This window comes from Camponotus vicinus, unplaced genomic scaffold (assembly GCF_025532165.1).
Source record: "Camponotus vicinus isolate PSW18456_S1 unplaced genomic scaffold, iyCamVici1.0 SCAF_1, whole genome shotgun sequence".
Classification (NCBI taxonomy): Eukaryota; Metazoa; Arthropoda; class Insecta; order Hymenoptera; family Formicidae; genus Camponotus; species Camponotus vicinus.
Window position 1 is genome coordinate 9504571 of NW_028141945.1, and position 24543 is coordinate 9529113.

The following is a 24543-nucleotide window of genomic DNA, read 5'->3' on the forward strand; positions in this document are numbered from 1 at the left end:
AACATCCAATATCATTTTATTACGTTCGTCTTCATATATCGTTCGAAAATCGTCTCTTTGTTTCTTGGTACTCACATTTATTGAGGAAAAAATCGCTGCTTAGACCTGCCTTTTTCTAAGGTATCGCGGCCATTGGACACAAAGAATGACATCATCAGACCAAGATCGTTTTAGCAGGATTGTTCGATCAGCTCGTAAACAGATGGAAAGGGTAAAGAATACGAGTGTGAGAATCCTGAAGGATAGGTCAGTTCACATCGAAAGAAATAATAAAATCGAAGCAATCCTCAGAGTATGCGTGTATCTTCTTTGGATTAATATCTCGAAAAATCGTTTTTGCATATCCCCCAAAAGAAGAAGAAGAGTCAAAAATGAAACGAAAAAAATTATTATTACATAATCAAATTTTATTTTGGTGGATAGAATTTCTCGACTTTCATTAACGAAATAACTTTCAAACTGATATCACTGTTTCTTTAGAAACAATTCTTTTCACTTCATTTCGTACTAATAAATACGATCTCAATCAAGAATAAAATAAAAATGTGTCGTTATGAAAAAGCTCGGTAGAAAAAAAATATAGTATCTTCACTAATAACTTTATAAGCATTTATACTTCTTAAATAAAATGTAATATTCAAGTATCATACATAAATACACAATATTGTATCACTTATAAAAGTTCAAAATTTTAATGATTTTATGAAAAAAATACCATATTGTTTTGATAAAAATCTAAAAATTTATGTATTTATGTGTACAGAATACAGAAATATTCTATATAAACTTTAAGTAGAAACTTGTACTTAGTGTATAAAATTCTGCTAATATAAAAGCCTACTTATATTACATCAATTTTACATATGAATGCAAAAATTTAGTATTAATTATATTATTTATATAACTAACATTTGTTATAATATATATGCATATATATTTTATGTATAATACATATATACATATAAATAATATTTTACTATACATATATATATATATATATATATATATATATATATATATTTATACTAATATACTAATTTTATTTTTAAATTAACAATATTTAAACGCAACACTCATCATTAATATTTGAAAGAATTACATTTGTTTCTTCTTTTGCGATTTAGATACGGCATATATATGATTATAACAAAAATTAAATAATTTTTTCAATACGAATAATAACAAAATTATAACAAAAATTATAACAAATTATAACAAAAATTAAATAATTTTTTCAATACAAAATTAGTATATTAGTATAAATATATATATATATATATATATATATATATATATATATATATTTATACTAATATACTAATTTTATTTTTAAATTAACAATATTTAAACGCAACACTCATCATTAATATTTGAAAGAATTACATTTGTTTCTTCTTTTGCGATTTAGATACGGCATATATATGATTATAACAAAAATTAAATAATTTTTTCAATACAAAATATACGATTGACAACATTATGATAAGATTAAAGAACAAAAATCCGTAGATATCGATCAGGTTCTGTTCCACCCAACTCTGGAACCTAAGCGGAGATTCTAAACTTCCATGTGGATGACGGGCGGCGTATTCGATCCACCAAACCGCCAAATCTAACGGTGGCACTGGTCGATCCCGAAATTCATTGGATAATCGTTTCATATTTTTTGTATAACTGCACGACAAATATTTTATATGATTAATAATATTATATAAACTTAAACGTCTTAATTAAATGCTGAACAGAATATAATAAAATACAGTTAATTAAATTCTAAAACACTATTTTAAGAAATTATTTTAACTCTTTTTATTTATATTATATTATAGTATTTTAAAGTATTTTTATTTACAATTAGTTATTATAGTTACTATTCGGATGATTTATTATTATATTAAGATATTAATAAAATTTATTTAGAAAACATACACAATATAACAAATAAATATAATCAACACATTAAAAATATTTAAATATCATACCTTTCATTGTAAAATATCTTTTCAAAAGCATCTAATACGGACTCCGTGGATAAAGTATTAATATCCAACTGTACAGCAACATCTTTCTTTACTAATAATGCTATATTGTATTTCTGATCTACAAAAAATGGCATTCCGATTATTGGTACACCTTTCCAAATGGCTTCCTGTGTACTCAAAAGACCACCATGCATCCATATTGCTTTTACATTCTTGTGAGCTGAATATAAATATATTATAATAAATTTTATTCTTTGAAATTATGATAAAGAAAATATATGTATATATATTTTCTGACATATGCATATATAAAAATTATAGTTAACTAATAAAATTATAGTTAACAAAATATTTGCATTGATGTCAGAATATAATATACAGGGTGTCCCAGGTATCTTCCGTCCAAAAAAAAGGCAGATTCTTTGGCCAATTTAAAAATGATTTTTCCTCAGCGAAAATGTCGAGGGAGATCATTATTTTTTGCATATTCCCAATTTTTGTCATCATGTATCTTTCTAACTAAGCCTTAAATTAAAATTCTATTAAAGTAAACTCTACCTAAAATTAACTAAAGAATGTGACTTTATTAATATTTTATTCCCATAAGCCTTAGTTTGCGAAAAACCCTTTATTTTCAATCGTTTATAACTCGAAAACTATTAGTGCCGCAACATTTTCGCTGAGGAAAAATCGTTTTTAAATTGGCCAGAGAATCTGCTTTTTTTTTTGGACGGAAGATACCTGGGACACCCTGTATATATAATATTTTGACATCAATGCAAATATTTTGTTAGTTATAATTTTTTTTATTAAATTAATACATTTTTACAAATCATTTTTAAATAAAAATATGTCTTTATTATAAAATTATGAAAATTAATTTTATTGTAGATATCTCAGAAAAATGCGATAATTCGATAAATTTATATCAAGATATTTATAATTAATAATATATCATAAATAATATGTAAATAATATGTAAGAGATTTTTTACTAACCATTTCTTTTTTACTAACCAATTACAGAAAAAATAAAAAAAAAACTAATTCACAAAATAAGTACGTGTTTATGTTTATGTCAATCTTTATGTATATTGTGTGTATTGTTTTATTTAAAAAATACAATCATAATTTAAATAATAATTTAAATCGATGGTATTAAAAGCAAATACAAAGCTATCAGTCTAAAAACGTATTTGGATTGAATTTTATGAATTAATGTTTGAGCTAATAAAAACAAATCAAAATTTAAAGATATTAAAAAATATATATAAAATAATAGCTAATTATAAATAACAGTTACAAGTAAGAATATTGAATTACGTATTTCTCGCATCTTCTAGTGAATTATGAAAACACAAAACTACTCACACAAAATTTCGTTTTGAGGCATCCACTTTACAATCATTACATTATTCGGCACTTGAAATGGCATTTCAATATCTAGCTTCCAAAGTGCTCGTTGCTTGAGTTTTGACAGAGCTTGTATGACGGCCTTAAGTTTATCTAATCCGATAGATTTCCATTTTACATTCGTTCCCAATGATATTATAATAGCTCCATCCGTTGCCCCATCAAGAAATTCACGTATGCTCTGGAATATAACAATAAAAATATTTTAATAATATACTATTATATGTACATGTTACATTACATTAATCTGTTATACTCGCTACTCACAAAACAAATTACATTTAAGCAAAGAGGCTAACAACCTTTATGTCAAACTTCTTAAATCAAATATATAATTCTTTTAATGTTTGTGAAATAACTGTCAAGATAAAAGATTGTGAATGAGCGTTTATGAGTGATACTTGTACTCTCTATTTTAACTTATATTAATTTATAATTCTTCTTTGGAATAATATTATATTAAATATCATAGTATATTAAATATTATATTAAATATCAAATTGCTTATTTATTGAATGATTACAATTTTTAAAATAATATATAATTTGTTTGAAGTTGCTGGTTATTTACAGTCATTGCACAGTAGACAATCATAAATGATTAGACAAAATGATTAGACATTAAAAATATGTTTGACTAATATCGTGAGCAATAATAAATGGCTTCCATTGTTAAGGAGATAGTTATAAATTATAAAATAATTATCATAAATTATAGTCATTTTAGCTAGCTACATTTAAAATTATTATTACTACACACAAAGTTATTATTATCAACATCATTATCAGTAGTAAGAGCAGAAATCTCAATTATAATTTTTTTATTATGCAATTATGACCTTTTTTCAATATATCTATTATTCATTAAAAAATATCATTATTTTAATAAGAATATTTTTTACAATATTCTGCAAATACAATAAAAGAATATAAATGAAAATTGTATGTGCGCAGATTAATGATAAATTTTAAATCAGGAAAAATTCTTGATTGTAATTAATTTTTTTTATTGTGTTTAAGTTTAATTTTACTATCATTTTTACCAAAAAAATTTTTTAAATAAATTTTTGAAAATATTCACTCTTACATCGGGATATGTTGTGATTTCCTCGCCAGCAATTCGTTGTACGGCTTGAGCATGCAATCCTCCAATTTCTATGGCGTTTGGCGGCAATGGGATCCCAGGTTCAAACGCAGAATGAGTATTGATTAATATGATGGTAATATTTTTTTCTATTTCAAGTAACGATTTAATCTCGTGACCTATGTATTGCTCAGTTATTTGTTGAGAGATTGGCATGTAGTAATATTGCCGGATGAGATCGTCCAGAATGTAATAAAGAGCATTCAATGTTCTTTGCCATAGATTTATGGGTTTTGCAAGATTTTTATATGGATAAGATCGAACAGTCGGATAATGAGGGCCTCCAATGTAATACTTGAGCCAAGGTGCAGTACCAAATGGAAGATAGCCTACTACAGGCGGCTTGCCTTTAGCAACCTAAAAACAATTACCTATTGAATGCTAGATACATAATTTTATATATATTAAAGAGATTTACTTTAATTACAGAAAAAATTTATATAATTTAAATTTGAAAGAAAATTTTACATGTGTGCGTAACTTTTTTTAGAAAAACGGCATCATTCTTTGTTTAATTTGATTTTAACGTGAATTTATTTTAAAATTGAAACGCTAGGGTTGATATATTAAAATTATAAAACTGAAACCGAAAAGGAGACATTAAATTTGCCTTAAGAAAATAATAATTATAAATTGTGAAAAATTACATTATAAAAATGCATTATAAATACACTATAAAGATTTTTTTTCAGAGATACGAAAATGAAAGTTTTCTAAATAAATCACGACTTCTATTTTTTAAACCAAGTGCTATCTAACTGATTGTGAGTATTTAAGAGCTATTTTAGTTACGCATCCTTTTTTCTTCTTATCTCTTTCTGTCTGATTTAATCGCTTGCACGACATCGTATGTTAATGCTAATTGTCATAATACTAAATGTCAGATCATAAATATATTCAATCACAATATAATTTTGTAATTAGTACTATTAGTAACTAAGTAAAATATATCAACATATTCTGTATATGTATATTATTAATTGTGTATTTATGTTATATTATTATTGGAATAATAATGCGCACAGGAAATATTGTTCACACAACAACACAATATTGATAGATTCTTTATACTTACTTCCCACAATCCGTGTAAGCATTCAGGCATCGTAATGTCGTGCACTATGACATCAAATTCAACCTCTTTGATCATTTCCAAAAGTTCCGTCGCTGCTTTAGTTTCTATCACTTTCTTAGATACAACTGCCGACCATTCATATACAAAATATGTCATGTAGAATACACTATATTTTTCCCATTCAGATGGATTAGAATCTTCGTCTCCCTCCATTTCTTTTACTATGTTATCGAAAACCTGAAAGCAATAAATATTGTAATATACAGAAATAAAAAATATGTGATTTCAGGAAATACTATTTTAAATAAGATCAGTTACTTTAAATAATAATTACTGCATTTTGATGTATGTTTAGATAGTATGACGTATGTTTAGATATAATAGATATATAATCTTGTTTTTTTCTTTCTTCTTTTTAATATTTTTGTCTATTATATATAAAAATTCTATTATAGTTTATATTATAGTTTCATTTTTATATATATATTTAATCTAATTTTAATTCTTTTTTAATTATAAATTTTTTGCTTTTCAAATCAAGATAACTAAGTTATCTAATTTATAATTTACAATAGTGAGATTAATTTAAAATCTTTTAATAACAAAATTGTGAAATATCTAATTGGGATTGAAATTTTATTTATTATCTGATTATATAATCTAATCTTTAATGTGGAGTTCATTTCTCTATCGAAATGCTATTTGAAGCAATACATAGCAGTAATTTGATGTAACATTTGTTATCACACATATATTTATATTGGGTGCATCCGCAATACGACCGCTCATTGAGCGTAGCAATTGAATGATGATTGATTTTTATCTTTGAATTCATCAATTACATTTGATTGCTACTGAGCGATCATACTTCCGGATGACTCAATGATTCGTTACGCAATAAATGTAGGCAGCATCCATATATTCTTTTATTGTACATATTCTGATGATATAAAAAAAGTACAACGTATTTATAAAAATTATAAATTATATAAAAGTTACTGTTTTATTTATTTTATGTGTTGAAAATAATACTTACGGCGTATGTTAAATTCTGTCCGAGTGTACCTTTAACTTTAGTTTCATAGATGCTCACTGCATGTACATGATGGCCTTTGCGCAGCAATCCTTTTACCAGATTCGTCGTCCAAAGATGATGGCTGGGCGATGGAAGAGCTTCTATCACTAAAATCGACAGTGAATCCGATACTGTTGCGAATCCCATTAAAATACAATAAATAAACAAACATTTCAACATGATTAAAACAAAGTAACACGGATGCCTTTCTTGCTTACTGCATTCGAGGTTCACGACTGCATTGCAATCTACCGACCAGTTGAGTCTGAAACAGTTTCGAGTGGGGAGAGATCAAGGCTAATGCTATTATGGATCATTTTCAAGAGTAAAGCAAATTATTATACAAAATATACTACAAGTTTTATAGTACGTACACAAGCTGAAACACTTATAACTTTATAACTTATAACCTTATAACTTTATAACTTTATAACTTTATAATCTACTAACTATTTACAGTTAAATAGTCCAAAAATGAATATTTAAAAAAATTACGTTCCCTCATAATAAATTCATGAAATTCGTCGACATAATCATTTTTGGACTATTTAAACACATTCGTTTTCAGCGTCAAAAAATCTATCACATTCACCTACTCTGCTTTTTGTAACTAACTAAGCCTAAAATTTCGTAGGCCTGTGTAATTATTACATTCAGATATTATTCAAATTTATTTGCAAAATAACATATATACTTGCATAAATATGTAACAAAAAAATTATCAACACTAAATATATTCAAACACTATATTTCTCATTGTAAAGTACTTTTTCAAACGCGTCTAATACTGATTTTGTAGACAAAGTTTTAAAATCTAAACGAACGCCAGCTTCTTTATGTACTAATAGTTCTACATTGGGTTTTTGATCCGCAAAAAATGGCATTCCAATTACTGGCACACCATTCCAGATGGCCTTGTGGTAAGAAGATCACCGTGCGTCCAAATTGCCTTTACATTCTTGTGAGCTAATATAAAAATATATTATAATGCAATTATCAAATAATTTCAATTATCAAAGATAAAGAAAACCACAATCTGATATTAATACAAACATTCTGCAAGCTATATAAATTTCTCAATTAAATTAATATAATTATACACACATAATAAGCATTCTGATGCTAAATTATTTTCAATTAAAAAACCATTTAATATTATAATAAATATTGATTTTATCGTAGAAATCCTAAAAGAAATGTGGACTCGTATTTATTTAATATATCTACAAAGAACTAATTGCATTTCGAAAATAATATTTTGTACTTAAGCAATTATAAATAAAACCACATAGAAAAATCCATGTAAAGAATTAGAATTAAATTTAATAAATTAATATTTCATTAATAAAAACAAATCAAAATTTAAAATTATAATCATTTAGATAATTATATATATAAGATATAGATAATTATGTATATATGTATATATATAGGGTGTTCCATTTTAACTTTGCCATCGAAATATCTCGTAAAGTCTAAAAGATACGAAAAAATGTTTCAGACAAAAGTTGTATGGTTTCGAGGGGGACATAAAATGGTGCCATTAGTTTGACTTTGAAGAGTCACCTGAAGGTCACGTGAAGGTCACCTCCAACTTTTTAAATGGGACATCCTATATGCTTTTGCATATTCTTGTAGCTCATCTCGAGAGCTTTCCAAAACACTATAATTAAGTTAGTTTTCATTAAGTACTTTCCGAGTTATGAGGCTTGAAATCATTTATTAATTTTACATAAACCGTAAAATATCTTGTAAAATATTTATTTTTCGATTATCTTACCTTAATACTTTTATGTACAAAATAATGAGAGAAATCAATTGGTGTAAAGAAAACACATAATTGTTTCAAAAAAGAAAAATGTAATTTGCAATTAACAATTCTCTTGCTTTAAAGAACGTTTATTTTTATCATAAGTACACATAAAAACGATTTAACTATTGACAATTTGATTGATTTTAAAAACATACTTGTGTAATTATATTGGATGATGTGTAATAGATTACATTGCATCTTAGATCAGCTAATAACTCGAAGTCGAGTTTGAGTAGATTTCTATCACTTCTTTATAAACCACTTAGTTATTAAGGTTACAAACACGCATGAATCGCATATTTTTTGTATCTTTAAATAAATTGTACATCTTACATAAAATTTCATTTTGTGATCTGTTTCACAATCATTACATTATTCGGCGTTTCAAATGACAATTCAATATTTAACTTCCAAAGAGCTCGTTGCTTCAGTTTTTTTTCAGACAGAGTGTGACAGCTTCAAGTTTATCTAATTCGATAGATTTTCAGTTTACGTGTGTTCCTAATAATATTATAATAATTCCGTTCTTTGCCTCATCAAGAAATTCACGTATGCTCTGCAAAATATTTAACAAAATGAAAATATTTCAATAATATACAAAAATATTCATATATGTCAAAAATCTAAAAATTTATGTGTATGTATGTATACAGAGTACAGAAATATTCTATATAAACTTTAAGTAGAATCTTGTACTTACAATTAGTGTACAAAATTCTGCTAATATAAAATTCTATTTATATTACATTAATTTTAAATATGAGTGTAAAAATTTAGTATTAATTATGTTATTTATATAACTAATATTTGTCAAAATATATATGCATATATGCTTTATATGTACATATATACATATAAATAATATTTTACTATATATATATATATATATATATATATATATATATATATATATACTAATATACCTATATATATATATATATATACATAAAAGTATTAAGGTAAGATAATCGAAAAATGAATATTTTACTAGATATTTTATGGTTTCAAGCCTTCAAGAAATGATTTCAAGCCTCATAACTCGGAAAGTACTTAATGAAAATTAACTTAATTATAGTGTTTTGGAAAGCTCTCGAGATAAGCTACAAGAATATGCAAAAGCATATAGGGTGTCCCATTTAAAAAGTTGGAGGTGACCTTCACATAACCTTGACAACGCTATTCGAGGTCATAATAATGTTGCTGTGTAATGCGCCACATAAAACCCTATAACTTTTGTATGAAACATTTTTTTTTTAAATGCGTATTTTTCGAAATATTAAGGGGTTTCCACACTTTTGGCAAACCCTGTATAATTGTAGGATATTTTGGTGTAAGGATGTAAAATGGAATAGAATACTTTTTAGGGCAAATGACTGAGATATTTATTTGTTGGATTACAAGATTAATATGAACAAAAAGATACGCTCGTCTAACGTACGTCTTCGCGCTCTCGCAACGACACAGAGACTACTCGTATCGCGGACCGAAAAATGCTCGGGCGACCTATCTGTTTATACCTAACTCAAGTGCTCGGATGGTCTATCTGTTTATTTCTAAGAAAATACTCAAGCACTTGGGCAGCCCTACGGACTCACTCTCCTTCATATTTAATATACTAATTTTATTTTTAAATTAACAATATCTAAATGCAACACTTATCATTAATATTTGAAAGGATTACATTTGTTTCTTCTTTTGCGATTTCGATACGGCATATATATGATTATGACAAAAATTAAATAATTTTTTTATAAATTTAAATACAAAATATACGATCGACAATATTATGATAAGATTAAGAAACAAAAATGCGTAAATATCGATCAGGTTCTGCTCTACCCAACTCTGGGATCTAAGCGGAGATTCTAAACTTCCATGTGGATGACGGGCGGCGTATTCGATCCACCAAACGGCCAAATCTAACGGCGGCACTGGTCGATCCCGAAATTCATTGGATAATCGTTTCATATTTTTTGTATAACTGCACGACAAATATTTCATTATTAGAAACATTGTATAAACTTATGGTACACATTAATTAAACAGGAAGAACACAGAAAATATATATAATAAAACATATTTAACAAAATATATTAAATTCTAAAAAATGTTGTTTTAAGCTATTATTATTATATAACTATAGTTACTTTTATACTAATACTATAATAATTATCACATTGAAATATTATTCAAATTTATTCACAAAATAACATATGTATCTGTATATATATATCTGTAAATATGTATTAAAAAAATTAACATCAGATATATTCAAATATCGTACCTTTCATTGTAAAGTACTTTTTCAAACGCGTCTAATACTGATTCCGTGGATAAAGTGGCAATGTCTAAGCGAACGCCAGCCCCTTTATGTATTAATAATTCCACATTGGGTTTTTGATCCGCAAAAAATGGCATTCCAATTATTGGCACACCATTCCAGATGGCCTCCTGTGTACTAAGAAGACCACCATGCGTCCAAATTGCCTTTATATTCTTATGATCTGAATATAAACGTAATATAATAAATTTTAACTGTCTCAACTATATAAGAAATAAAGAGAATTAAAATCTAATATTAATACAAATATTTTGTGAGCTGTGTAAATTTCTCTATTATTAAATTAATATAAAAGTGCAATGCAATTATAATATTATTAAATTAATATAATAATGCAATAATCATTAACAAAAACAAATAAGAATTCAGAAATATAGATATTTAGATAAATATATGTACAAAAATAATAAGTAATTATAAGAAATCATTATGAACATATCTATTTGCATATCTTCCAATAAATTATGAGACGTACTCAAAATTTCGTTTTGTTGTAGCCATTTCACAACCATTATATTATTTGGTACTTGAAATGACAGTTCAATCTCTAGCTTCCAAATAACTCGTTGATTGAGTTTTGATAGAGCCTGTGTGACGGCTTTAAGTTTATCTACTCCGATAGATTTCCAGTTTACATTTGTTCCCAATGATATTATGACAGCTCCGTTTTCTGCACTATCAAGAAATTCACGTATGCTCTGCAAAACATATTTAACAAAATGAAAAAACATTTCGCGATAAAATCAAAATATACTTTCACTTATATGTCAATCTCTCATAAATACATTTCCAAAATAATTATCTATAATTATATTTCAAAAAGGCTAACAACTTTTATTGTTAAATTTGTTAAATTTGACTTTTCTATGTTTTTGTAAATGACTGTAAAAATTAATAACTATGAAGAAATATATCGGAATTTAGCGAAATTATTAAGTCCACTTTAGCTCATTGACTAATTCATAATTGCAAATTACAATAGTATTTTATAGAATATTACATCCATGAGAGATTTCTTATTTCTTATTGACATACATTACATATATACATGACATACATACATATACAAAAATTTAAAGTAGTATTTAGTTTGAAATAGTTATATATTATTACTTAGTTAAATTGACTATAAATGAAGAAATATTTAAAGAATTGGATTAATTTGGCGAATAATAATAACTACTTAGATTATCAAGAAATCTCGCTATTAATAAGAATATCTTTTTCGTAATATTTTTTTATATATAAAATATAAATATAAAAATCCAAATTTTTGTATAAGTATGTACAGATCAATAATAAGTTTTAATTCAAGATTCAGAAAATTTCATTCAGTTCCATTTCTTTAGCATGTACAATTTTGATAGTATTTTTATTAATTCTTAAATAATAAATCTCACATCAGGATATATTACGGCTTTTTCATCAGTAGTTTGTAATGGTTGAGCATGTAGTCCCCCAATCTCTATGGCGTTTGGTGGCAGCGGAATCGCGGGTTCAAATGCAGGATGAGTATTTATTAATAAAATGGTAATATTTTTTTCTAGTTCATGTAACTGACTGATTTCATGACCTATGTATCGTTCAGCAATTCGTTGAGAGATTGGCATGTAATAATAACTTCGTAGAAGATCATCCATGAAGTAATAAAGAGTATTCCACGTTTTTTCACATAGACCTTCGGGTTTTGCAGTAGCTGTATTTGGATAAGATCGAACAGTCGGATAATAGGGACCACCGATATAGTCTTTGAGCCAAGGTGCAAGACCGTATGGAACGAAACCTACGACAGGCGGTTTGCCTTTAGCAACCTGAAAACAATTTTGAGATGATATTTTCTCATATTTTTAATTATGTAGGAAAGCTTAATTCTAAAAAATATATAATAATTATTTCAATCAATTTTCAATTTACTTTTAAATTATAAGTGCTTATAATTTATAACAAATATTTAAAATTTATAATAGATAGAAAATATGTAATAGAAACTAATTTATAATAGATATTCTTAAATTATGTTTTGTAAAAATTGTTGCGAAAATTTTCAGGTAAGAAGTTTCAATACTTATATAGTTCAATTTTAACGTAAATTTATTTTACAATTAGATTGCCAAAATAAATGTAGTAAAAATGAAAAAAGTAGTTAAAATTCTTAAGAAAACTTTTATTATAGATTTTTTTAAAAATAATTATATACTTCAAATATTATGATCTGTATTATCTAATTCGAATGCTATTTAACTAAAGCTTCAAGAGTTTCTGATTATGCTTCTCTTTTTCTTTCTTAAATGTTTTTTCTTATATTGTTTACACATGTGACGCCAAATTAGATGACTTCATGTATCTTAAAAGTTGAATTATATATATAAGTACATAAAATTATAATTTAGTCTGTATTGAATGCTACTAGTGAATAGTACATCATAATCTGAATATATATCATTATTATTATATTATTACTAATTTAGAAATTGTATTTTTTAATCCTATTTAAATATAATTTAAATCAGACAATTTATAAACACAGTAACAAATTTTGTGTTAAATTTAACATATTTCACATGTCCCAATTTATCCACTCCAATTTTAATGTTAATTTAACAAAAGGCAAATATGTAAATAAATAACACAAGTAATATGTGAAAAATTAACACAAAAGTGTAACACTCTTAAACGTTATCTGGAAATAAAGTTTATGTTAAATTAACATATTTATAATGTTAAATTTAATTTAAATTTAATTTAAAAAAATGTTATTCTTACATTTTTATGATAAATAACAGAAGAGATATGTCGATTTAACATATGGAAACTGTTATAGAGAGAAAAATAACACAACTTATTTTTATTTTAACATATAACATATTTCATCAAAAATTCGTGCATTTACATATTAATTGTGTTATACTCTTGTTTTAACTCTTAGAAACGGTGAATATTAACTCAACGCAGAAATGTCAAAATAACGCTACGACAATATGTTACATTAACATAAGAGTATGTTAAAAATTTAACACAAAAATTTTGACACGAGAAAATTTTTACAGAAATACAAAATGTTTTTTACCGTGCATATGTACATACATACTTTAATAGATTGTTTAATCTTACTTGCCACAATCCGTATAAGCATTGATGTAACGTAACGTCCTGTACTATAACATCAAATTCCACATTTTTTATCATTTCCAAAAGTTCTTTCGCTTCTTTAGTTTCTATAGTTTTTTCACAAGATGATGATGCTATATTATACAAAAAGTATGTCGCATAAGTTACACTAAACTTTTCCCATTCACTTGGGTCGTAATCCTCGGATTCATGCAACTGTTCCATTATATCACCAAAGATCTAAAAATCACAAGTATATTTTATTAAACAAAATAAAAATGGCATATGGTGTAGATAGGAAACAATATTTATGTAAAGCCAAAGTTTGTATGGTTACTGCATTAATGTGACATACTTTTAATTGTAAGTACTATCCAAATGATAATGTAATAATGAATGTGTATACGTAATGACTTATGATATGACGTCATTGCAAATATAGTTATCTGCCATTTCATTCTCTATTATCTTTATTATTACCTTTATAAATTATCAAATGCTATTTAAATATTTACTAAATTAACGGAGCATTTATGCGTTTCGTTCGCTACTTAATATACATATAATATTGTCGGCAACAGTTACGTAAGCTATCGATTTATATTGCGCGCTGAATGTATATATGTAATAGTTTTATCTAAAATATATTTAGATTTCTTGTAACATATACTTACAGCGTATGTCATATTCTGTGCGAGTTTACCCTTGATATCAGGTTCATGGATGCTGACTATGTGTACGTGATGGCCTTTGCTAAGTAATCCTTTCAATAAATTTAACGCCCAAATATGATGACTAGTTGACAGTATGGGTTCTAACAGTAAAATCGATAACGAGTTTGATATTGTCACGAGTACCATTAAGGTACAATAAAAAATCAATTTTTTTAACATGATGAACAAGGTATGTAATACGAATGCCTCTTACTTCACTTGCTTGCTCACAATCGAGCTTCAAGCTCGAATGCACCAATCTATTCTGTAATGCCTGTATTGCCTGATAGATACTTCTTATCTCTCTTTTCTTCTCTCTTACTCTTTTACTCTTGCAAAGATTGTTTTGATTGAATGGCAAGGCCACACAAAGTTGTTAACCTACATAATGATAGTGCTTATAAGCTTAATATTTTCAAGAATTTTATATATTTTTCTTCGAAATTGTGTGACATAATAAAAATAATAATTTAACAAATGACTTAACAAATAAAATACGTAAAAAATATTATTAATGATAATATCACACACACACACACACACACACACACACACACACACACACACACACACACACACACACACACACACACACACATATATATATATATATGTGTGTGTGTGTGTGATATTATCATTAATAATATTTTTAACTGCGTAATAATGTTATGTGCGCAATGTGTATGTGTGCAATAATGTCATGTGTGCAATGTGTATGTGTGCAAAAATGTCATGTGTGCAATCGTACTTTCGTATTTTCATTTTTTTCGTGTGTGCAATAATACATGTAGACAATCGGGATGTAAGCAATCGGGAATGTCGGCAAAAGAAGCTGTCGGCAAAATGTTGTGCGCAAACGAAGCAGTTGGCAATCGGGAATGTAGGCAACTGAAGCCCTCCCGTAGTTTGAAAAATAAGATATTGTTTGATGATTGATACTTTTTTATATTTAAGTAAAGATATATATATATATATATATATATATATATATATATATATATATCTTTACTATATATATAAAAAAGTATCAATCATCAAACAATATCTTATTTTTCAAACTACGGGAGGGCTTCAGTTGCCTACATTCCCGATTGCCAACTGCTTCGTTTGCGCACAACATTTTGCCGACAGCTTCTTTTGCCGACATTCCCGATTGCTTACATCCCGATTGTCTACATGTATTATTGCACACACGAAAAAAATGAAAATACGAAAGTACGATTGCACACATGACATTATTGCACACATACACATTGCACACATGACATTATTGCACACATACACATTGCGCACATAACATTATTACGCAGTTACACATTGCACACATGACATGATTGTACACATGCACTTTGCCCACATGACATTATTGCACACATAAAATAAGAAAATCATATTAACACTTTGCACACATGACTTTATTGCGCATATACACATTGCACACATGACTTTATTGCACACATGCTCATTGCACACATGACATTATTGCACTCATGCACATTGCCCACATGACATTATTGCACACATAAAATAAGAAAATTATATTAGCACTTTGCACACATTACTTTATTGCGTACATACACTTTGCACACATGACTTCATGAATTTATATAGAATTTAATACAATTTAATATAATTAAAAAATATCCTAAATGTATGTGTACACACACACACACGGGGGGTGCAAGGGGGGCCTTCGGCCCCCCTCCCGCACCACCCCACCGGTAGGCAAGGTGGACCTTGCTTCATGTGGAAAGTCGCATGTGAAATTTTGCAAATATACACCTCGTTTCACATCATTTATATCATTTATATCATTAACTTCATTTGTTAATAACTTTTTAATAAACAACGAGTGACGGCTGAAACCTTTTGATACTTATTGAGGACAGTGATCTTGACAACATATGTCAAGGTCAAGGTCATTGAGGCTGGGTCCGTTATTAGGCACGTTTTCCAAAGGTTTACTGATTTTTTGCGTTTTTTTTCGATTTGCGAGTCCGACCGCTATTTTTAAGTTTGATATTCGTGTTCAGGAGGTAAAAATACGTAGGAATTGGGTATTCTTACCCATTATTTCATATGGGTTTTCCGAAGGTTTACCATAAAGTCATGTGTGCAATGTGTATGTGCGCAATAAAGTAATGTGTGCAAAGTGCTAATATGATTTTCTTATTTTATGTGTGCAATAATGTCATGTGGGCAATGTGCATGTGTGCAATAATGTCATGTGTACAATGAGCAGGTGTGCAATAAAGTCATGTGTGCAATGTGTATGTGCGCAATAAAGTCATGTGTGCAAAGTGTTAATATGATTTTCTTATTTTATGTGTGCAATAATGTCATGTGGGCAAAGTGCATGCGTACAATCATGTCATGTGCGCAATGTGTATGTGCGCAATGTGTAAGTGTGCAATAATGTCATGTGTGCAATGTGTATGTGCGCAATAGTGTCATGTGTGCAATCGTACTTTTGTATTTTCATTTTTTTTGTGTGTGCAATAATACATGTAGGCAATCGGGATGTAGGCAATCGGGAATGTCGGCAAAAGAAGCTGTCGGCAAAATGTTGTGCGCACATACACAAACGAAGCAGTTGGCAATCGGGAATGTAAGCAAACGGGACCCCCCCGTGCAATCAATATTTCTTAATTATCTATTTAATTCTTGGGACTATGCATTTTTAACAGATCTTTATAAAATATGTTAAATTAATTATGATTTAACATAATGAGATACAGTTCAAATATGTTAACAATTTAAGTGTAGTTTCTCTTTAAATAATTTACTAATTTTGCAATTATTCGAAAAGTTATAAAGAAATTAGAAAGAAATCAATTATATAGTGTTCTCGTATCGTTTGATATTAATGTTTAGATTATAAATGAAGACATTATTGACATAATAATCTTTATCATCAGCAATAATATGAGTGTTCATATTTAATGCGCACAAAATGACATACAACAGATTAATTCGCAATTTATTTGTAAATGTATGGTACTCCTTGTTTAAATCTCATGTGAAGGAATTAATAATCAAATATCTCCATACTGCTTACTTTTAATCTCGGTTTTAAACAAAGAATCACTTTTTGTGTCACACATATATTATACTACGTGATATTGTAATATTAATATTTACACAAAATTTTTATATTTATTTTTATATATATTTTATATTTTATGTTTTTATATTTACAAGTGTGAATTTTTGATTAAAAAAGATATACAGGGTGGCCCATTTTAATCCATCCAGTCGAATATCTCGAAAACCAAGCCCGGGAGAGAAAAATGTTTCAGACAAAAGTTGTTTGGTTTCGAGGGGGCCATAAGATGGTACCATTGGTTTGACCTAGAAGAGTTATTTGAAGGTCACATGAATGTCACCTTCAATTTCTTAAATGGAACCTACTATTTGTCATTGCATATTCTTGTAGCTTATCTCGAGAGATTTCCAAAACACTATAATTAAGTACCTTTTCGTTAAATACTCTTTGAGTTATGAGGCTTGAAATAATTTCTTAATTTTACATAAACCGTAAAATATCTTGTAAAATATTCATTTTTCGATTATCCTACCTTAATACTTTTACGTACAAAATAATGAGAGGAATCAATTGGTGTAAAGAAAACACATAGTTGTTTTGAAGAAAAAATATGTAATTTGCAATTAACAATTACATATTTTTTTTTAAAAACAACTGTTTTTTCTTTACACCAATTGATTCCTCTCATTATTTTGTACATAAAAGTATTAAGGTAAGATAATCGAAAAATGAATATTTTACTAGATATTTTATGGTTTCAAGCCTTCAAGAAATGATTTCAAGCCTCATAACTCGGAAAGTACTTAATGAAAATTAACTTAATTATAGTGTTTTGGAAAGCTCTCGAGATAAGCTACAAGAATATGCAAAAGCATATAGGGTGTCCCATTTAAAAAGTTGGAGGTGACCTTCACATAACCTTGACAACGCTATTCGAGGTCATAATAATGTTGCTGTGTAATGCGCCACATAAAACCCTATAACTTTTGTATGAAACATTTTTTTTTTAAATGCGTATTTTTCGAAATATTAAGGGGTTTCCACACTTTTGGCAAACCCTGTATAATTGTAGGATATTTTGGTGTAAGGATGTAAAATGGAATAGAATACTTTTTAGGGCAAATGACTGAGATATTTATTTGTTGGATTACAAGATTAATATGAACAAAAAGATACGCTCGTCTAACGTACGTCTTCGCGCTCTCGCAACGACACAGAGACTACTCGTATCGCGGACCGAAAAATGCTCGGGCGACCTATCTGTTTATACCTAACTCAAGTGCTCGGATGGTCTATCTGTTTATTTCTAAGAAAATACTCAAGCACTTGGGCAGCCCTACGGACTCACTCTTCTTCATATTTAATATACTAATTTTATTTTTAAATTAACAATATCTAAATGCAACACTTATCATTAATATTTGAAAGGATTACATTTGTTTCTTCTTTTGCGATTTCGATACGGCATATATATGATTATGACAAAAATTAAATAATTTTTTTATAAATTTAAATACAAAATATACGATCGACAATATTATGATAAGATTAAGAAACAAAAATGCGTAAATATCGATCAGGTTCTGCTCTACCCAACTCTGGGATCTAAGCGGAGATTCTAAACTTCCATGTGGATGACGGGCGGCGTATTCGATCCACCAAACGGCCAAATCTAACGGCGGCACTGGTCGATCCCGAAATTCATTGGATAATCGTTTCATATTTTTTGTATAACTGCACGACAAATATTTCATTATTAGAAACATTGTATAAACTTATGGTACACATTAATTAAACAGGAAGAACACAGAAAATATATATAATAAAACATATTTAACAAAATATATTAAATTCTAAAAAATGTTGTTTTAAGCTATTATTATTATATAACTATAGTTACTTTTATACTAATACTATAATAATTATCACATTGAAATATTATTCAAATTTATTCACAAAATAACATATGTATCTGTATATATATATCTGTAAATATGTATTAAAAAAATTAACATCAGATATATTCAAATATCGTACCTTTCATTGTAAAGTACTTTTTCAAACGCGTCTAATACTGATTCCGTGGATAAAGTGGCAATGTCTAAGCGAACGCCAGCCCCTTTATGTATTAATAATTCCACATTGGGTTTTTGATCCGCAAAAAATGGCATTCCAATTATTGGCACACCATTCCAGATGGCCTCCTGTGTACTAAGAAGGCCACCATGCGTCCAAATTGCCTTTATATTCTTATGATCTGAATATAAACGTAATATAATAAATTTTAACTGTCTCAACTATATAAGAAATAAAGAGAATTAAAATCTAATATTAATACAAATATTTTGTGAGCTGTGTAAATTTCTCTATTATTAAATTAATATAAAAGTGCAATGCAATTATAATATTATTAAATTAATATAATAATGCAATAATCATTAACAAAAACAAATAAGAATTCAGAAATATAGATATTTAGATAAATATATGTACAAAAATAATAAGTAATTATAAGAAATCATTATGAACATATCTATTTGCATATCTTCTAATAAATTATGAGACGTACTCAAAATTTCGTTTTGTTGTAGCCATTTCACAACCATTATATTATTTGGTACTTGAAATGACAGTTCAATCTCTAGCTTCCAAATAACTCGTTGATTGAGTTTTGATAGAGCCTGTGTGACGGCTTTAAGTTTATCTACTCCGATAGATTTCCAGTTTACATTTGTTCCCAATGATATTATGACAGCTCCGTTTTCTGCACTATCAAGAAATTCACGTATGCTCTGCAAAACATATTTAACAAAATGAAAAAACATTTCGCGATAAAATCAAAATATACTTTCACTTATATGTCAATCTCTCATAAATACATTTCCAAAATAATTATCTATAATTATATTTCAAAAAGGCTAACAACTTTTATTGTTAAATTTGTTAAATTTGACTTTTCTATGTTTTTGTAAATGACTGTAAAAATTAATAACTATGAAGAAATATATCGGAATTTAGTGAAATTATTAAGTCCACTTTAGCTCATTGACTAATTCATAATTGCAAATTACAATAGTATTTTATAGAATATTACATCCATGAGAGATTTCTTATTTCTTATTGACATACATTACATATATACATGACATACATACATATACAAAAATTTAAAGTAGTATTTAGTTTGAAATAGTTATATATTATTACTTAGTTAAATTGACTATAAATGAAGAAATATTTAAAGAATTGGATTAATTTGGCGAATAATAATAACTACTTAGATTATCAAGAAATCTCGCTATTAATAAGAATATCTTTTTCGTAATATTTTTTTATATATAAAATATAAATATAAAAATCCAAATTTTTGTATAAGTATGTACAGATCAATAATAAGTTTTAATTCAAGATTCAGAAAATTTCATTCAGTTCCATTTCTTTAGCATGTACAATTTTGATAGTATTTTTATTAATTCTTAAATAATAAATCTCACATCAGGATATATTACGGCTTTTTCATCAGTAGTTTGTAATGGTTGAGCATGTAGTCCCCCAATCTCTATGGCGTTTGGTGGCAGCGGAATCGCGGGTTCAAATGCAGGATGAGTATTTATTAATAAAATGGTAATATTTTTTTCTAGTTCATGTAACTGACTGATTTCATGACCTATGTATCGTTCAGCAATTCGTTGAGAGATTGGCATGTAATAATAACTTCGTAGAAGATCATCCATGAAGTAATAAAGAGTATTCCACGTTTTTTCACATAGACCTTCGGGTTTTGCAGTAGCTGTATTTGGATAAGATCGAACAGTCGGATAATAGGGACCACCGATATAGTCTTTGAGCCAAGGTGCAAGACCGTATGGAACGAAACCTACGACAGGCGGTTTGCCTTTAGCAACCTGAAAACAATTTTGAGATGATATTTTCTCATATTTTTAATTATGTAGGAAAGCTTAATTCTAAAAAAAATATAATAATTATTTCAATCAATTTTCAATTTACTTTTAAATTATAAGTGCTTATAATTTATAACAAATATTTAAAATTTATAATAGATAGAAAATATGTAATAGAAACTAATTTATAATAGATATTCTTAAATTATGTTTTGTAAAAATTGTTGCGAAAATTTTCAGGTAAGAAGTTTCAATACTTATATAGTTCAATTTTAACGTAAATTTATTTTACAATTAGATTGCCAAAATAAATGTAGTAAAAATGAAAAAAGTAGTTAAAATTCTTAAGAAAACTTTTATTATAGATTTTTTTAAAAATAATTATATACTTCAAATATTATGATCTGTATTATCTAATTCGAATGCTATTTAACTAAAGCTTCAAGAGTTTCTGATTATGCTTCTCTTTTTCTTTCTTAAATGTTTTTTCTTATATTGTTTACACATGTGACGCCAAATTAGATGACTTCATGTATCTTGAAAGTTGAATTATATATATAAGTACATCAAATTATAATTTAGTCTGTATTGAATGCTACTAGTGAATAGTACATCATAATCTGAATATATATCATTATTATTATATTATTACTAATTTAGAAATTGTATTTTTTAATCCTATTTAAATATAATTTAAATCAGACAATTTATAAACACAGCAACAAATTTTGTGTTAAATTTAACATATTTCACATGTCCCAATTTATCCACTCCAATTTTAATGTTAATTTAACAAAAGGCAAATATGTAAATAAATAACACAAGTAATATGTGAAAAATTAACACAAAAGTGTAACACTCTTAAACGTTATCTGGAAATAAAGTTTATGTTAAATTAACATATTTATAATGTTAAATTTAATTTAAATTTAATTTAAAAAAATGTTATTCTTACATTTTTATGATAAATAACAGAAGAGATATGTCGATTTAACATATGGAAACTGTTATAGAGAGAAAAATAACACAACTTATTTGTTTATTTTAACATATAACATATTTCATCAAAAATTCGTGCATTTACATATTAATTGTGTTGTTTTAACTCTTAGAAACGGTGAATATTAACTCAACGCAGAAATGTCAAAATAACGCAACGACAATATGTTACATTAACATAAGAGTATGTTAAAAATTTAACACAAAAATTTTGACACGAGAAAATTTTAACAGAAATACAAAATGTTTTTTACCGTGCATATATACATACATACTTTAATAGATTGTTTAATCTTACTTGCCACAATCCGTATAAGCATTGATGTAACGTAACGTCCTGTACTATAACATCAAATTCCACATTTTTTATCATTTCCAAAAGTTCTTTTGCTTCTTTAGTTTCTATAATTTTTTCACAAGATGATGATGCTATATTATACCAAAAGTATGTCGCATAAGTTACACTAAACTTTTCCCATTCACTTGGGTCGTAATCTTCGGATTCATGCAACTGTTCCATTATATCACCAAAGATCTAAAAATCACAAGTATATTTTATTAAACAAAATAAAAATGGCATATGGTGTAGATAGGAAACAATATTTATGTAAAGCCAAAGTTTGTATGGTTACTGCATTAATGTGACATACTTTTAATTGTAAGTACTATCCAAATGATAATGTAATAATGAATGTGTATACGTAATGACTTATGATATGACGTCATTGCAAATATAGTTATCTGTCATTTCATTCTCTATTATCTTTATTATTACCTTTATAAATTATCAAATGCTATTTAAATATTTACTAAATTAACGCAGCATTTATGCGTTTCGTTCGCTACTTAATATACATATAATATTGTCGGCAACAGTTACGTAAGCTATCGATTTATATTGCGCGCTGAATGTATATATGTAATAGTTTTATCTAAAATATATTTAGATTTCTTGTAACATATACTTACAGCGTATGTCATATTCTGTGCGAGTTTACCCTTGATATCAGGTTCATGGATGCTGACTATGTGTACGTGATGGCCTTTGCTAAGTAATCCTTTCAATAAATTTAACGCCCAAATATGATGACTAGTTGACAGTATGGGTTCTAACAGTAAAATCGATAACGAGTTTGATATTGTCACGAGTACCATTAAGGTACAATAAAAAATCAATTTTTTTAACATGATGAACAAGGTATGTAATACGAATGCCTCTTACTTCACTTGCTTGCTCACAATCGAGCTTCAAGCTCGAATGCAGCAATCTATTCTGTAATGCCTGTATTGCCTGATAGATACTTCCTATCTCTCTTTTCTTCTCTCTTACTCTTTTACTCTTGCAAAGATTGTTTTGATTGAATGGCAAGGCCACACAAAGTTGTTATCTACATAATGATAGTGCTTATAAGCTTAATATTTTCAAGAATTTTATATATTTTTCTTCGAAATTGTGTGACATAATAAAAATAATAATTTAACAAATGACTTAACAAATAAAATACGTAAAAAATATTATTAATGATAATATCACACACACACACACACACACACACACACACACACACACACACACACACACACACACACACATATATATATATATATATATATGTGTGTGTGTGTGTGATATTATCATTAATAATATTTTTAACTGCGTAATAATGTTATGTGCGCAATGTGTATGTGTGCAATAATGTCATGTGTGCAATGTGAGTAGTTAGCACTAGGAGAATTCTAACGCAGGGATCTCAGGGGGGTGAGGGGCGAGGGGATCTCAGCGGCGCGGAGGAATGACGTCACGCAGGATGGAGGGGGGATGACGTCACGCGGGACGGAGGGAATTTCGATGGCGCGGGGGCTGCGGGGCGGGGGACGCACGTATAAACAAAAATGGCGGTATTCCTATGAAGAAGATTTTGGGTCTCTCTCTA

At 27.5% G+C, this 24543-nt stretch overlaps 2 protein-coding genes across 2 annotated transcripts; both read right to left on the bottom strand.

Annotated features, from left to right (window-relative positions):
* Positions 1-1379: 1379 nt before the first annotated feature.
* Positions 1380-14936, bottom strand: LOC145976587 (uncharacterized). The gene is made up of 14 exons (XM_083107809.1): positions 14624-14936; positions 13953-14189; positions 12242-12652; positions 11317-11539; positions 10785-11004; positions 10181-10481; positions 7455-7601; positions 7280-7323; positions 6649-6952; positions 5613-5849; positions 4481-4894; positions 3353-3575; positions 1983-2202; positions 1380-1674 (listed from the first exon to the last, which is right to left on the bottom strand). Exons 1-14 carry the CDS (start codon positions 14840-14842, stop codon positions 1380-1382), a joined length of 3495 nt encoding a protein of 1164 aa, XP_082963935.1. The 5' UTR covers positions 14843-14936.
* Positions 14937-18818: 3882 nt separating this feature from the next.
* Positions 18819-23888, bottom strand: LOC145972939 (UDP-glycosyltransferase UGT5-like). Its single transcript, XM_083101991.1, has 6 exons — positions 23579-23888; positions 22908-23144; positions 21203-21613; positions 20278-20500; positions 19746-19965; positions 18819-19442 (listed from the first exon to the last, which is right to left on the bottom strand). The coding sequence occupies exons 1-6, from the start codon at positions 23795-23797 to the stop codon at positions 19139-19141; spliced, it is 1614 nt and encodes a 537-aa protein (XP_082958117.1). The 5' UTR covers positions 23798-23888; the 3' UTR covers positions 18819-19138.
* Between the last annotated feature and the right edge of the window lie 655 nt (positions 23889-24543).